This window comes from Periophthalmus magnuspinnatus, chromosome 6 (genome assembly GCF_009829125.3).
Source record: "Periophthalmus magnuspinnatus isolate fPerMag1 chromosome 6, fPerMag1.2.pri, whole genome shotgun sequence".
NCBI lineage: Eukaryota > Metazoa > Chordata > Actinopteri > Gobiiformes > Gobiidae > Periophthalmus > Periophthalmus magnuspinnatus.
In genome coordinates, this window is record NC_047131.1 from 16,382,149 (window position 1) to 16,399,611 (window position 17,463).

General features: G+C 41.7%; 1 protein-coding gene across 2 annotated transcripts; it reads left to right on the forward strand.

Annotated features, from left to right (window-relative positions):
• Positions 1–1,245: 1,245 nt before the first annotated feature.
• nfat5a (nuclear factor of activated T cells 5a) lies at positions 1,246–16,809 on the forward strand. Of its 2 annotated transcripts, none has more exons than XM_033967841.2 (12): positions 1,246–1,523; positions 5,542–5,670; positions 7,421–7,997; positions 8,076–8,259; positions 8,340–8,530; positions 8,657–8,829; positions 8,907–9,041; positions 9,113–9,165; positions 9,268–9,400; positions 9,489–9,664; positions 9,739–11,866; positions 11,934–16,809. In XM_033967841.2, exons 1-12 carry the CDS (start codon positions 1,451–1,453, stop codon positions 12,272–12,274), a joined length of 4,293 nt encoding a protein of 1,430 aa, XP_033823732.1. In that variant the 5' UTR covers positions 1,246–1,450; the 3' UTR covers positions 12,275–16,809. The 2 variants fall into 2 exon arrangements, with proteins under 2 accessions (XP_033823732.1, XP_033823733.1); XM_033967842.2 differs by lacking the exon at positions 1,246–1,523 and adding an exon at positions 6,802–6,864 and having other exon boundaries at positions 5,538–5,670.
• The last annotated feature ends 654 nt before the right edge of the window (positions 16,810–17,463 follow it).

Here is a 17,463-nt window from a genome sequence, read left to right on the forward strand (position 1 = left end):
TGTGATAGTGTCATACTCCCAGGTTGGGGGCGAGAGCCTGATTTATTAGTTACATTGTACTTTGCCAAGAAATATCCAAAAGGTAAATTCATAAATATTTAACCTGATGATTCCTATTACTGACTAGAGCTTAAAATTCACTGTATTACAACAAAAAGCTGCATTTTAACAAGGTACAATTTTGCTGCTCCATCTGTATTAAACATGTTGGTCTACAGAATGTTGTCATGTCATCTGAAACCCACAACAGTTCTGTATAATTCAAATCCAGTTCTCTCAGCAGCTTCAAATCGTCATCCATCAACCAAAAGCCTCATTCATTCACTCCAGAATATCACACCCTTCCAAGACACACATCAGTCCACATTATGGGAGCAGGTTTGGTGACCAGGCATGAAAATGTGCCATAGTTCGTACATGTTATCAGTTCTATAGGTAACATATTCCACTGATGGATGGCTGCGTATGAAAAGGCTGAGTTTCCAAATGCTGTCCTGTATTTGGGGAGCAATAGAGAAGTTAGCACTTATATACGTCAAATGTAAATTGATCTAATATAAGTAAAAGCAAACCAGCTCAGATTTTTTAATACAAACAAGTTTAGCAATGTGCACTCACCACAAGCCTACTGGAGTACTGAACTGTGAACATGAGGCAAAAAACAAGTGCTTCTTCCGTTCAAGGTACTAGCTGCATAGTGCAGGTGATTTGAGCAATGAATCAGGAGTGTACACTTTAAAAACCTAGAGCAGACCTTATTATATTACACTAGTTAGTAGCTAGATCCATGTAGTTGATAACATGCAGTGGGGGGAAACAAACTTTGAGTTGTTGCAGGACTGTTCAGGTTCAGTTATGATTTTAATCAGAAAACATCACAGCATGCTCAAAAGCTCAAAGGTTCATACATTTAGCTTAAAATATAGGACTTCCCATCACTCACTAGAATGATGTGGATCATACATGCACAACTGAGGGATTACACAGACATCATTAATACTGAGCAAGTAAACTAGTAAGCAACGTTTACTAGAAGAAGTATTGCTTTTATAAGCACATGTACTCGCTCGCCTGTTACACTTCATCTGTGGCACAACTGTGCAGCGTGTGCACGGCATGTGACTCTAGCTGCATGGCACAGAGTTGTGCTGCGCATGTGCGGTGCGGCTGGTGGGCGGGGCTGAGAGGTGGGCTGAGCCGTGGAGACAAGTGTGTGTTTGTGTGTTCTGCTGCTCGTACCTCCTGCCCTGCTCCTCAACGTGAACCCTAACACTGGATGGCGTTTAGGCTCGGGACTGCTCCATCTGTTGCTTTTAGATTGTTTCAATGTTGGCGGTTCCTAATTTAGTGAACATTCCGTTGATAGTTCGCAGAAAATACTGGACGGGGGGTGAGTCGGTGGTTTCTCTTAAAGAGTGTCCGCTTCCCCTCCCCTCGATGAAGCGCTGCGATGCCCTCTGATTTTATATCTCTCCTTAGCACGGATATCGACCTTAATTCTCCCAAATCTCTGTACTCTAAAGGTAAGAGTCTGCACCATGCTACAATCCCCTTCCCCCTCTTTGTACGATGGATTATCAGAGCATTGGTAGCCTATTTCAAACCCTGTGCTAGCATTAGTTAGCTGTGCTGTTAGCCAGCTTAGCTAGCTTAGTAGGCTGGCCACATTTCGGTCTGGCGACCACCTGGTTGGTTAGGTGTCAGTGTCCCTGTAATGCTCGTGTCTTTACTTTGGCTAAACGACCCTCATAACGCAGTAGTATCAGTCAGTCACTGCTGAGAATGTGACAGTGCCATCATGGTGTCATCTCCACATCGCTTATTAAACCTGACTTTGTTCATTGGATTGGTGGTTATCTGCACAGTGGCTGTGTAATCAGACTGATGTGTGTTATTGTTCCACATAATCTATGATCCTATTTAGTACAGAATAGATTTGTCAATTCATGATTTCATCGAGTGTAGCTTTATATTACATGAATGAACCTATTGCTAGAGAGGCTCCTCTCTGGCCCAAATATAACGCACCCTAATAAAATGTGGCAGCCAATACTTGTGTTATTATTAGATATGTGTTGAATTCCATTCGGGGGCTCATGCAAAACACTAGATCCGATAACCCCATGGCCCTTTATTAGTGGTGACCTTGTCTTTGGTTTTCCTGCATGTTTTGTTCTTTAGCAGCTTTACAGTCAGTCTGAGTGGAGGCTAAAATCAGATGCTTCACATTATCAGGACTCTGCCAGAGGCTACTGCCCTCTCCTGCACTCGTGTTGTTGAGTCCTGCTCTTGAAGTGGAGGTAACATGAGACCTGCTTATGCTTTTGGAGGGCTGCTACTGTAAAGCGCTTCCTCTTTGCTTCATTGGAGGCAACTGGCAGTGCGCTGAGTGGTTGACAAACATAGGCTTTTTGAACTTCCTGCCATTTGACCTGGAGCACTCAGCTGTCTGCTATGTTCAGGGGGAGCCAGCAGCAGAAAGCATTGCCTCGTAAGTGACCCTGGTATGTTGAGTTTAGCTTGCCATATGGTCACACTATATCACATGATGGCTGTTTATTTTTATCTCAGTAATTGGGTGCGCCTTGTGGAGGGTCATAGCAGCAGACCTGTTTGTCAAGGAGCCAATTTGAGACCCCTTGTACATCATAATGGAAGTGATGAAAGGATGCGGTAACATTTGGACTGGCTAGTACAGGGGACACTGACAGGGGGAAGATTTACTCACTACAGCATTGGACTGATTGAGTCATAAGAGCAGCTTGACTGAATATCTTAAAACCAAATGACCAATTGTCCATTTGTGATAGATAACATCTGGGATTTGAATGACATCACAAGAAAACAAGAGGAATTTGAATTGATTGCTTTAAAAATTTAGTTTAGATTGTGTTTAGATTTGTGAATTATGTTTCATTAATAGGTTTCTGTTCAAAGTTAACATTTTACATGCTCAGAAGAATTGACAAAAATACTGAAATATGAGCTGACAAACTAATACAAGAATCACATTTCAGAACATATTTGTACAGATTTAACCTATAGGGTTTGTCATTTTTATAGAGAATAAAAAGACTATTTGTTGTTTGTGGAGGAAATTACCGGTATGTTACTTCAAAAACTGAACTGTTTACACTTGCCTCCATTCCATTCGTTTTTATTTTGATTGTGATTAAGTTTGCGACCCTAAGATTGAGTATGTTTAAAACTATTATTAAAAAAAAACATGTAGAATGTGAAAAGAAAGGTATACTAAACTGATATGTTTGCACTTTTGTGTTAATTTTACAGCCTTTTCACATTTGTGAGATACTTGAACCTTAACCAAACCAGAGTGGCACATACAAGTCCTGCCAACAATTACACCTTGGTGATGGAATAATGCTACCACCATTTGAGGCTTATGTGAGAGAATAATTTCACGTTAGTTTATTTGTCCTGACAGAGAACAAGTGCCAGTTTAGACAGTTAAGAATTGATCAGGAGGTAGAATTTGTTAACTAGATTAAGGTTTATTTATAAAGCATGTTGAAAATACAGCCAACACTGGAGTGACATGGTCAGAGCATCTTTGCCAGTCAAGAGGCACGCAGCTGCGTTCTGTACCAGCTGTAGACATCGGATGGCAGAGGTATCCATAATACAAAGAGTTACAGTAGTCCAATCGTGTGGTGATGAACATATGGATGACTCTCCAACTGATTGGGCAGTTTAGAATGTTATGAGGTCAAGTGAACACAACATACTTGTAGGGTCCAGCTTCTGTTTATATGCGATATTTTGGGCACTTTTGACCATTTAAAATACATATAATATTAAGTTTGGAATTGTTAATAATTGAGGCCCTGATTTCTTCTAGATCTAATCTGATGTGTAGACAGGAGATGTTGTAATGCTCCCACTGTAATACCATCTCACAGTTTTTGTTTGTTTCAGGCTGGAAAATATTTAAATCCTGCCAATTTGTTTGAGCCAAATCCAGCTAAAGGCTCTTGTCTGATTTGAAGCTGTGAGTAGCTCTTTTGTCTGGCCCTGGCATGAGCATACAGTTGTGTGTTCAGATTGTAATTAAAGCGGCCATTGTAGCACTCTGATATATATTCAGAGTTGGCACATTTTTTAACCATAACCAAAACATTCTTCCTTGAGTGTGTGTCATGCCCCAGCTAAGGCTCAGGCCAGCTGCAGAGAATAAAAACAGACTGGGGGCCTTGCCATTTGAAAAATCAGAGCCTGTGCTAAGAGAGCGTGCATGACTATGAGGTCATTTAATTGTTTAGAGCATATGTGCAGTCGGCCAGACCCCAATTATGGGTATGGATTTTTTCATGTGTCAAGTGGTTACTATTACTTCTGTGTGATGGAAATTGTCTGTTTCAAGGCTCGACACAAAACAACTGAAATAAAGTGATATATGGGACTGTTCAAATAGGGTTTTATAGTTATATTGTTTGTTTTTTTGTATTTATGGCAGTATTGCATACAGACATATGTTTGCATATTAGATTCCCCTCCTGGTGTCCTAAACACAATAGAAAATCCAAACCAGCAACAACAATCAAATGAGCCATTTACATACTCAAATACAGTAAAGGCAAATGCCACTCTGAGAGTCAGTAGGCGTAATTAGGTGTGTGTGTGTGTGTGTGTTTTAAAGCAGGCTGTAACTATGTGAATAACATCAGCTGTCTGGCTATTGAACGCTGTTCCTATTTCTTAAATTACACTGTCGGAAAAGCAAAAAAGATAAAGGTGCAGAATAACTGACTAAATCTTTATTTGCTGAAGACAAATCTTTGGAGGCCTTTGAGGAGAGTGCAGTAGCATGAGTGACTACTGTGAAACAAATGCAGCTAAAGTCTGAGGTCATGTTGGGTTTTCAGCCAGTCAGACTGGAGCACTTCCAACAGAGACACAGTGTCTTCATACAAAGCCACGGTCACAAAACAGTGAGTCTGCACTGCAATGCGCCCCCCTGTGCAAACCATGCATGCATCTACGTTTGTCAGTAACATGGTTAACATGCATTTACATGGTTACGGGGGCTGGTGAGTAAGCGCAAATGTGCTCATGGATCACTGAGCCCCAAACCTTTTACCTATTTACTTTTTCCATACAAGTATCATAAATTATATATATGTAGAATGAGATATTTTGGTTAGTAGGAATATTGTGGTGCTGAGAAGTTGCTGCTCGGTGTCAGATAACTATTACACATGCGTGTAGCTAAACAAACCTGAAAAATCCATTAGGGTCTCCACTCTAAGCAACCTAGTCCTGTCTGGATCAGTATTGCTGTGTATCCCCTTGTAATAAATATCAATGTCTTGGTGATCTGTATTCACCAAAATTGGATTGGTTTGTATTGAAAATATTCTCTGGGAATTTACATTTGTTGTCTGTATTCAATAGAATTTAACTGGATATTCAAATATTCTTTTGGAATATTCATGATGTGTGGTATTTTTTCTTTGCCTTCCATGTAATGCTCTTTTTTGTCTTGTTCACACCTGATCTCTGTTTTCTCTGTCCTCATGGCAGAATCAGTATATGACCTCCTCCCCAAAGAGCTCCAGCTCCAGCCATCGTCCGCCCAGACAGATCCAGCCTCCATGAGCCAGCAGAGCGGGGGAGAGGCGGGCCCTCCTCCCTCAGCAGCCTTAGCCTCTGGTGAGCTGCTTCCTACATCCCAAAGACCATGCGCTGGGGTCAGGTCCCAGTACCCCACATTTATTCCCTAACAACACAGGGGAGTGTGTGGGGCATCTGCAGCCTTTGTGAGGTTTATGGTAGATGAGTGCATGTAGCACTCTCAAAGGTTAAAGCTGCTCAAGATTTCAAGTGTAGACCAGTAACATGGCACAGTAGCATTTCTTTATCGAGAAATACTATTGCAGATTTAGGAAGTCTTGCATGAAAGGCCCATCATTGGATCCTTCATCATACCAGTTAAAGGTCATCTGTATAATCCTCAACAAATACAGTAGTCCTAGTGTTGTGTATCTGACGGCCATGATGCATAACAATGTGTTTCTCTCAAGCCCTGTGCTGGGCATTAGATACTTTTTATGTTTTCTTCAAATAACTCCTGCCATATTCCAGTGAGAGATGGTCAAAGGAATCAAGTGTGCTCTAACGGCATGATAACCAGCTTGTTTTGTCATCTCCTTTTTGGGGATAATGCCTTTGCTTTGAAACATCTTAAACAGCAGATTGTCAATATTGTCAATATTTGAGTCAGTCCAGTTCCCCCCTGAATGAGGCATAAAGCAATTCATTATGTTAACATGTGTCTTTCACAGATTATTACACTAACATCTGCTGGCAAATAGTAGAGTTGCAAATACAGTTAAATACAATGGAGAGATTGAATCATATGCCAGATTAGTACATGTGACATTGGTGGGGGGTTTTTAAATAATAATTTAACAAGTAAGTTTACCCTGAAAAGATCCAACCTTGCTGCCGCCTGATCTTGGATCAGGATTTGGCATTTCATATCTAATAATATTAAAATATGTAAATATGTTTTAAGTGGTCTACAGTGCTGTCAGAGAGGATGCTTGTGTTAATGCTTTTTTACTACTGTCTGACCCAGCTGACCCTAAACAGTGCTGATCAAAAGCATGACAACAGAATTACCATTAAATCTTTATTAACCAAGTTCACATGCTTCAGACTCTATAATGATCTACTTCAAAAGCTTTACTTTCAGTTTATCAACTCATCCAAGTTATTGACAATAGAGTCTTGAATGATCAGCTCTCTTGTTGCTCATTGGCTGTCTCGTTTTTATTGCAGGAAGTTCCCTCTGAGGCAGGGAGTGTCTGCATATAAAATGGTCTGCAGTTCACTGCTCCATAGGTCAGAGGCTTGTTTATTCTGTCTCTATGGCTACGCTCAGTCCCAACCAAATCCTCCAATTGGCATGCGTTAACTACTTAAATACTGAATGCACATTGCACAAACTACTGTAACCTTGGCAGCTCTGGCAAAATTAATTTGGTACCACATTATCGGCTTGCAAATTGGCTCTACAAGAAAGTTTGACGAGATTTTGTCATGCTTCTTTCTGGCAATGTGTATGTAACAATTTGTACCTTCTGCTTTTGTTTTTGTAAACAAAGCATGTCACCTTTTGTCACATTGATTTTTATAAATGATTTTGTCAAAATCAAAAACATTGTGGGACCAAAAGTACCCTTCTCAACTTTAACTTCATATTACTAAATCAATGCTTGACTGCCCTTGCATGCACAGTGAGGGCCTAATGTACTACACATCCATTGAAATTAGAGTTGGGAAGAAGGGAAATGAACACAAATCATGCACAAATTGAATTCAACTGCTTGAATGGGACTGCTAGCCTGCTTTAAGCTATCAGTTGGACTCACCTGTTTGTTTGTGTATACTACTACAGATGCCACCTCTTCCACCTGCAGCCCCGCCACTTCCTCCTCCCTGGCTGTTGGAGCACCATGCTCCGGCTCCTCCGAGCTCCTCACTGTCCCCAAGCACATGCACTCTGGAGAGGGGACCATGGAGGACGCGGCATCTGCCTCCAGTCGGCCAAACAGCAGTGGCTCCACTGCTGGTGGAGACTTGGCCTCTGGTACATCAGGACTGGGAGTACAGCAGGCTCAGAACACCCCCTCCAAACGAAGACCTGCACTCAGCATATCCCCACCTCCTGAGGACCTATTTGATGACAGCCAGATGTCCTGCCAAGAAGAACCTACTGTATCTGGGCCTCCACCTCCAGAGTCGGAGCACAGCAGTAGCATGTGGGCTGATGATTCCCTTTCCAACTTTAGCTTGCTCAGCACTGTGTCCTACAATGACAATAATGAGGTCCCACGGAAGTCCAGAAAGAGGACGCCTCGCCAGCGGCCAGGCCCTAAAGCCACTCCCCCAGAGGACAGCATGGATGTGTTTGATGCAGATAGTGCCAAAGCTCCTCACTTTGTCCTTTCTCAGCTGGGCTCAGACAAGAACAGGTACTTTTTCATTGGCTCCTTTCATCAAAGTATGTCTCTAAGTTTAGGTGGATGTGTAACTCCTACTCTGTTGTGCAGTGTCCTGGAGCCAGGCAGCGCAGTGAAGGGTGGGATACTGTGTGGCCAGTTTCCTTTGAGAAGTGACGACAAAGAGCTGAAGATCCTTGTGCAACCTGAAACCCAGCACAGAGCTCGCTACCTGACAGAAGGCAGCCGTGGGTCTGTCAAAGACCGCACACAGCAGGGTTTCCCCACCATCAAGGTCTGAAGACACCTGCATTTTTTGCAACTCATTTCCCTTCACATTTTGATTTAATTCTGGATTTGTTTACTTACTTTTAGTTGGAAGGTGTGAATGAACCAGTTACGCTGCAGGTTTTTGTGGCCAATGATGCAGGTCGTGTGAAGCCTCATGGTTTCTACCAGGCCTGTAAAGTCACTGGGCGAAACACTACAGCCTGCACAGAGGTGGACATTGAAGGCACCACTGTCATTGAGATTCCTCTGGAGCCCAGTAATGATATGACACTAGCGTGAGTAGTCCTTGTGTGTATATATATGTATATATATATATATATATATATATATATATATATATAAAAAATACAGAATTTATTTATTTTTTCCAAGTAGTTGACTTTACTGTTCCTTTTCTTCAGGGTGGACTGTGTTGGAATCCTAAAGCTGCGTAATGCAGATGTGGAAGCCCGCATTGGTGTGGCAGGATCCAAGAAAAAGAGCACTCGAGCCAGACTGGCCTTCAGAGTGAACATCCCCCAGCCCGATGGATCTGTGCTCACTCTGCAGGTCCCATCATCTCCCATCCTCTGCAGTAAGTCACTTCAGCTGGATGTGCATATGTGTACCACAAGCATTTCTCATATCTGAAATCTTTGATTTCTTCTGCAGCCCAGCCCGCAGGTGTGCCTGAGATTCTGAAGAAGAGCCTTCACAGTTGCTCAGTGAAAGGTGGAGAAGAAGTTTTTATAATTGGAAAGAATTTCCTCAAAGGAACAAAAGTTATTTTCCAAGAAAATGTTACAGGTACTGTTAGCTACTTTTATGTATTATATTTTTAGATGCCAAACGAGATTTTTTCTTATGTTTATTTGCAGATGATAATTCGTGGCAAGCTGAGGGAAAAATTGACGTGGACTTATTCCATCAGGTACATGAGCCTTTGATGCACCATTTAAGAAATGAATACTTGAGCTGTACACATGTTGTCTGTCTTATTGGTTGTAGTATGATCTGGTCTTTTTTGTTTTAGAATCATCTGATAGTTACAGTCCCTCCATTTCACAATCAGTCAATTACTTCAGCTGTTTCTGTGGGAATATTTGTGATGACAAATGCTGGTAGATCACATGAGGCCCAGCCCTTCACCTACACTCCAGATTCAGGTATTGTGTCAAGTGAATGCATTTACTAATTTAATCTGAAAGTAGTGTTTTTTGATTGTCTAATGTTTGGTTTGTTTCTAACTTTCAGTTGATAACTCAATCCAAACTGTAAAAACAGAAGGTACCTCATTGGTGAAAACGTGCATATTTGATGAGCAGATCAAAACCATGTCCTCTGAGCAGACAGAAGGATCTAGTCCCTTGTCTAAACAGGAGGTGACTCCAATGGAAGTGTCCAGCCACGCATCAACAGATGTGTTTAAGGTGAGAGTGGCACTGCTCTGTGGGACTCCCCATCATTTCAGTGTACTTACTCGCTCACTGTTTTCTTCTTCTAGCCGTCCTCTGATACCCTCAGCTCTGTACAGCAAAGTCTTGAGCTCACCTCCAGCCCTCTTCCAGTTTCAGAGTCCTTCCAAAGTCCAATGCCCCTCCAGCCTGAAGATGTAGAACTGCCCCAAGCCCCCGCGGTCTTTCCAAGCCTGGATTCCCTGAGCACTATACAAAAACAGGACATTGCCTCCTCGACTGCGCCTTTCCCTGTGTCTGGAGACACCTCTATACCCCCGGTGACTCCAGAGGTGCCTCAGCAGTTCCTCCGTGACCCTCAGGAGAGCCCTGCTCCTGAGACGTCCAACAGCAGTGGGGGAGTGGTGGTGATGGCTCTGCCCCAAATGGCCGCACCCTCCCAGCCTCAGTCACAAGTGTCTATGTTTGTTCAGGACGGTGTGGCGCAGCTAGAGCAGGCAGTTCGGGAGCTCCAGGCTGGAAACAACAGCACCCTGCAGCAAGTTCTGGAGGCAGCTGTGGCTCAGCAGCAGCAACTTAACTCAGTGCTGTACAGCCCTACGCCTTCCGCAGAGTCTTTGCAGCAGCACGTCCAGGAGAATATGAACAGCCTCCGCCTGGGGACCAACGACAGCCCCCTCAGTACGCAGCAACATCTGCACTTACAGCAGCAGCACTTCCAGCAGCAGCAGCAGGTGCTGGGCAACATGCAGATACAACAACAGCTCAACATTCAACAGAACCAGAACCAAGTTCTGAATAACATGCAGCTCCAGGATCAGCAGCAGCAAACCCAGATGCTTAGCAACTTACAAATGCAGCAACAACAGCAGCAGCACATGATGGACAATATTCAAACCCAAAACATGCAGGTCCAAAGTCAACAACAGAGCCAGTTACTCAACAGTCTCCAGCTGCAGCAACAACAACAGATTATGGACAACATACAGCAACACAACCAATCCACAGTCCTAGGAAGCATGCAGAGCCAGCCCAATGTCTTGGGGAACATGCAGAGCCAGCCCACTGTCCTGGGGAGCATGCAGATTCCAGATCAGCAGCAGCAGAGCCAGATGCTGAGTGACCTCCAGCAGCAGCAGGTGCTGGAGGACCTCCAGCAGCAGCTCCAAGCTGAGCTCTTGCAGCCCCAGGGGCAGCAGCCTGTGTCTCTGCTGCAGCAGGCAGCTGGAGAGCTGCTCACCATCCAGACCAGCTTTCCCTCTCAACCGCCGTCACACAGCTCTCCCCCACAGCAGCTTTTCCAGTCCCCCCGACCACTGGCTGAGACACAGGGTACGCAGCAGCAGGTGCTGCTGCAGAATACCATCAATGCTCTGACAGGAGGCACACTCAACTCTGAGCAGGCTCCTGCTGGCTCTACCTTATACCTCTCTCCCAATGCCCCGCAACAGCAGCAGCCACAGCAGCTTGCATTCATTTCTTCCATGGAGACCTCTTCCAACCAATCTCAGTCGGTTCAAATGTTTCAGTCCCAGGCCCAAAGTCAGATGTCACAGATGCAGCAGCAGAGCACCCCAATGGAGCAGCAGCAGTCTTCACAGCAAGCCACACAGCAGCCCACACAGCTTACACTGGGCCAGCAAACGTCTTTGTTTCAAACTCTTACAAACCACTCCCAGCCGAATGCCGTCCCCCATAGTCAGCTAGCCCAATCTCAGCAGACAGGTCTCCTACTCTGCACCACCAATCCACAAGCCATTACCCCAGCTATTCTTTTCAGCACTCGAGCCCAGGGCCCCGCACCAATAGGTGGCATTGGTGTTGGACTCTCCCAGTCTGATACGGCAGAGCCTATGTCTTTTCAAGATGGAAGCTCAGGCAGCAACTCTGCATCCGGCAGCAGCCAACAGGCAAGTCTGTTCCAAGAACAACAGCCAATGCAGGTGGTCCCAAGCTCTAGCAGTGTCCAGAACAGTCAGCCAGTAGAGCTGTTTCTTCCCTCAGCTTCATTGTCCAACCTGCAAAGTACCCTTAGGTCACAGGAGGTACCTAATCAGGCCACAAACAGTGGGCCAACAATCTTTGTGGTTCAGGGTGGTGTTAGTGTAGTAGGCAACCCTGGCCAACAGCCCCCCGAGCAGCTGTTCCAGACCACTGTCACAGGGAATGTGGCTCCACAGACCCAGACTAACCTGTTTGTGTTTGGCATTCAGAATGGTAAGAAACCTACACTATAGCTTTGTTGGAGACTTTGTTTGTACTGACCTTTCCCTTGTTCCTGCAGACTCCCAGCTGCTCAGTTCCTCTGGAAGCACATTGCCAGCTCAGAGCCAGGCTCAGACTGCCACACACATGCAGAGCCTGTTAGAGCAGCCCATGGCTCAGGCGCCTCCCTCCAATCCCCCCACCATTCACAGCGGTCTGCAGAACTCTCTACAGAACTCCTTGCAGGCACAGCTTCAGACAGCCATGCAGAACACACCAATAGACTCTAGTATAACCACTCCCATGCAGACAAATATACCCATGCAGACTAACATGCAGAACCCTCTGCAAGCCTCCATATCTGCAACCTCCAATATGGATAAAATAGAAGACCTGTTAGAAAGCTTACAGAAGCAGTGATGCATATTGTATCACTTGGGCACAGAGAGGTGGAAGAGATGTAGCAAGAGTTATACATTATAACACCAACCAATACATGTGGTGTTTGTGCCAACGCTACAAAGATTTTATATATTTAAGAGAAAGTAGACCCCTTTTCACTTTGAGCCCAAAGTCAAAAGTTTTAAACTGTTAAGTGGAGTGAAATATTTATGAGTTGGTGACTTTGCCTTCATTATGGCCCCTCTTGCAGGATGAGAGAGGCCTGTAATAACGGCTTTTAACCATTTAATATAAAATGCAGTGTTTAGTTAGAACTTGTCTAGAGGCAAATGTGTGTGACGTTATGAGGTGCAGAGGGAGCACATGAAGATGCTTAAGATAAAGTCTCAAGCTTTGGACTGAAATTCAAATTGACATGCATTGTTTAGATCTCATTATATGAGTGTTTCATTCTGTCTGGCCAGTTGATTTAACTTATGCAAAAGAAAAAGGTCTGATTTGCTCTATACAAACAATGTAATTCAGCAATTGGATTTAAGTGTACTCTGAGAGTAAAGACTGTGAAATTGTGTTAATTTCTTAGCACTTATGAAATTAAAGACAGAGTGAAGTCATGTTTTTGAACAGATTAAAAGTAAGTCAGTCCACTAAAAATTATCCAAGCTTTTAATGAACATTGAGGTGAGGTTGAGCCTTGTGAATAATGTGACTAGGCCTTTTAGGGCACCTCCTAGTGTTAAAGGCTTTCAGTTTTTAGCATTTTTTTATTTGCATATTTCCAGTTGTAGAGAAGATAACAGTTTTCCCGTTTTTGTGTGGTTTTATAAACATTTTATCTCTAGCACTTTATAACCTCTGGAACCAGCTAATCCTTATACCAGATCTCAACTGACCTGACTGAATTTGTACCCAGTAATGTGCATTTAATCTGACAAAAGAACTGATAGGCTGTTGTCTTTGTAAAAGGTAAATCTAAACCTTACTTGGCGTTTCTAGAGAAGTTTCAACTTTGTATCAAATATCTGCTTACTGGTACCTTATTACGTAGTCGCTGTGTTCCAGTGAAGACCAGCCATTCCCACAGTAGCTTTGTTTTTCTCACGATCAGAACCGCTGCTGATCAACATTAGTCCGTGTATTAAAATGAAGGCATATTTGAATCTGTATGATATATTGATTAGTCTGTTGACTCTTGTGTTAGAAGTTTGTTTGTCTCAGTGTTGGTACTGAATGCAGCTGGCATCCAGTGCTGTCCCTAGTGTTTGGCAAACAAAATCTGTTACATAGAGGCTGCCATTGTGAGTTCATCTTTGGTGCTATGTACAGGAGTGGCTGGCACTAGTAATGTGTGGTTTCTACCTAAAAGAATAGCACTGACATGTTGGAGGTTTGAATGCAGAGTGGGCTGTTGTGGTGGGGTCAGACTGGCATGCACCAGGCATACCAAAGCTCCGGTTGTGAATCATCTTGTCTTTGTAAAGGCCCTCATCTTGTTTACTCATTTGTACTTTTTCAAATGAAATGATGCAGCTTATATATTCAGCGTGTTTGCATTGGATATCAAATATTATAAGGTACTTTCTTTTATGGATCATATTCTATCATTAACATTTCCATTAATTTGACATTTCTTTCTGTTACTTTTCAAATACTTTTAGCAAAATTGATACTGCTGTATTTTGCATATCTACATTAGTAGCCAACCTGGCAATATCAAAAGCCAGTTTTTGATAGATGTCAGAATAGCTCTCATGTGATAAACGTGTTTACATTTTCATAATCATACTATTTTATCTTGCAACAATAGTAATCCATTTTAAAGTAACTTATCTTTTGTAGAATTTTGTATCCATGTATCAAAATGTAGACTATTTTTGTAAGATATGGTTTTGCTCATAGCACAGATCATTGCTGTTGTAGTTTGAGTGAATTCCAAGTTTTTACTGAAGTAACATCAAACCGTTTTTAGTGTGGAGTTGATTCATCCTGCTAAATTTGTGACGTTCGGATTGTTGCAAGCTCATGTGTGATTGTTTTTCTTTTCTTTTTTTTTTCCTATATTTTTTGCATCTCAAATAGCACTTTGACCCGTCCACAAACTGTAGATCAGGTTCGAGCGCAGTACTGATGTTTCCAAGCATTCCATTCCTCTGGGTTAGGGGAGTTTAAGAGCACATCCATGTTATGAGCGGACAGAAATGCCTCTTAAAGCCATACCAACACAGAAAGCCAACAACCTGTGACTTTTCAATGAATGTATTCTTACCTCATGGCGTGGAATCGGCGCTTGTTCTACATCTAACATCGGACCAATTACAGTTTTGGAGAAAGTATATTTTGAGGCAGAGAGGGAGGTTGAGGGTGGCATCAACTAGGGCTGCATGATTATGGAAAAAATGATGAAATATGAATTTAATTTCTTAAACGTATAACATATATGGGATTATTTTCCAAAGAAGGATTGTATTAACATTTGAGACTGAAAGACTGAAATACACTACCAGTTCAAAATTTAGACACAGTTATTCATGTAATGGTTATTGTTGCTTTACATTGTATTACATTACAAAACCATTTCAGGTTACTTCATCATGAACCTCAATGAGAGAACCACTGCCAACAAAGCGAAGGGTGGCTGCTTTGAGGAGTCAGTCTAAAATGGAAAACATTAAAACATTTATTTTAAACATTTTTCTTTGCTGCATAATTCCATACGTTCATATATTGGATATCATTGGCTGTATCTAAAATGTAATAACTAGTAAACATAAAGGTAGTGTATGAACTGATAAACTAATCCTAGAATCCTATGACTTTATTATGTTTATAAACTAAAGAGGTACACGTTTTTCTGTACATCTACAGGATATTTTGTTCTTTTCAGATTACATTCTATTATATAAATGATAGCAGCCCTTGCGATCTCCATTCAATTGCGATAAATTGTGCAGCCCTAATGCCAACCTTCATTATAGTATATATACATTTTTCTGTTTGTCAAAGTTCGCATATTGTCGTCGTCCATTTTGTTTTTGAGCAACCCAGGATGCTCAGTCTGACTCTTTGGAATAGCCACATATGATTTAAACAGGTGGTAAAGATAGCACACAACCCTTTGAACAACCCACTCCCTTGTAAATGAATATCCTTGTGTATATATAAATGTGAAATGCACTGCAGGGGTATCTTGAACTTCAATTGTGATGCTTTCAACAGAACTATTGTGTGCCTTGATAACTGAAGCGTTACTGTTGTGTTGGTGTCTTTTTGTGCGTCATGGCTACTTTCATTTTCACGCTCTGGACCGTTTTAAAATCGATTTCCTAAACAACATATAACCACACCAGTATATTTTTAGTGTGTTTTTTTTTTTTTTATTAAATAATTTTACTCAGATAAAACGCGCAGCTTCAACGGTGAAAATGACGACCCGGTTTGTTAACGATTTTGTAAGCCTCATGAGATTTGTACATGTGAGGTTAAAAGGGACAAAGACGGAAGAGACTGTTTTATGAATTACAGAGCTTTTTGTGTTGTGCTTGTCAACATTACTATTGTTGCTGTGAATTGCTTGATCAAAAAGGAGCAACCGTTATAATAAAAAGATTAACTGTTTGCCAGTAGTGTGAGCCGTACTTTTGTGTGTCATCCCTCAGCTCACGTTTCTTATGTTAAGCTCCATTCACACATGCATTCTGACCCGGGAATTTACCTGCATTTTGCCAGAACAGGGTCAAGTGAGAACAAACTAGAACAGATTTTCTGTGATTGGTCATTCAAAGTGAAGTTCATGAACATTATGTTGAAGTTAGGAAACAGTTTTGGGGTAATGCAGCATGTTAGCAGAAGTAACTTTAAAAACAAAACTAATTTGTCACCTACTAGTCCCATCTCAACTTACACCATAAAAGATAAAACGGTCAAAAAAGGTTTTAGGCTTGTTAATAGCAACAGAAGCTAACACATTACCATGACAACCAGAGATATATGATCACTTTCATCCATCTGGACCTGACTTTCTAGCACTAACCATGGTGTATGTATGAAAAAAGACAGAAAATTGCCAGGATCTTTGCTTGGTTTCCCTGGTTTCGAGTCTGGTTTCACAGTCGGTACATTCCATTGTCATTCAATTTAAATGAGACAGCATTGCAATGCTATGTGAGAGGGCACAGAGAGACAAATGCCAGGTTATGTCTGAACAGAGCTAACCTGGCAATGTTCTGGGACCGGTGCATGTGTGAGTAGGGTTTTTTTCTGACTGTTTTGGCATTTTGTACCCAACAGTTTACTGGGATCTGTGTGTGAATGGAGCTCTAGTTTGCTTTTACAATTTCACATCCTCCAGTAGTTCTGTTGTTATTTATGTTCTGTGTAGCTTGAGCTTTAGTATCTAGCCTTAAGACCCCACAGTAACGGGGGAAAGGTCAACCCAGTGTGTTGTCATAAACTCCAAACTATTATTAACATGTACTTTGCCTTGGTCTGGACATTTGTATACTCTTCTGTTTATATCTGTAATCCTGCTGCTACAATAAATGACTTAATAAAAATGTGTGGCAGTATTTTTTCAATCCCTTTGGAGTAGATTTTAAAGAGTTTATGAGTATATCACAGGTCAGACTACTAATTTCACTAGAAAATAGTTATCATAATTATATTTAAGATTTTACATAAAATCTTGCGAAGTTATTATATATCTGTCTAAGTTTACAATTTTACTCCTGGTTGGATAATGGAAGATGTGACATAGAAGGAGGTAATTCTATAACTTATCTCACAGCTATACTGTAAAAAGGACCAAAACATGTCTAAATTACACAATAATTATGGTTGGACTAATACAAATGACAACACCTTTTATTGTGTTAAAGGAATGTTTATTCTGTGTAAACTGTCTCTGCATTTGTATGGATTTTTCATTTCCATTATATATAAAACTATGCTACTTCCTGTACTTATTTTTCAGCTATCACCCCATAAATTGAAACTTAACTGATGTAAAACGATGGTAAATGTCCAACTAAACTAAGAAATAATTAGGAAAACATAAAAACCTGACACTTTACCTGTTTGCAATGTAATTTACAATTTGTTTTTTTTCCCCTCTATCATAATCTATAAATGGATCAGAACACAGCATAACTTTATACCACATGTGATAGAATTAACACAGGACCTTTTGTAATTAAACAAAATGTATACAG

Excerpts from the sequence above, each read along its gene's own strand:
- nfat5a (XM_033967841.2), top strand. The coding sequence starts at position 1,451 with ATGCCCTCTGATTTTATATCTCTCCTTAGCACGGATATCGACCTTAAT. Across the intron at positions 1,524-5,541 it reads CAAATCTCTGTACTCTAAAG|AATCAGTATATGACCTCCTC; the intron begins GTAAGAGTCTGC and ends TCCTCATGGCAG. Across the intron at positions 7,998-8,075 it reads CTGGGCTCAGACAAGAACAG|TGTCCTGGAGCCAGGCAGCG; the intron begins GTACTTTTTCAT and ends TCTGTTGTGCAG.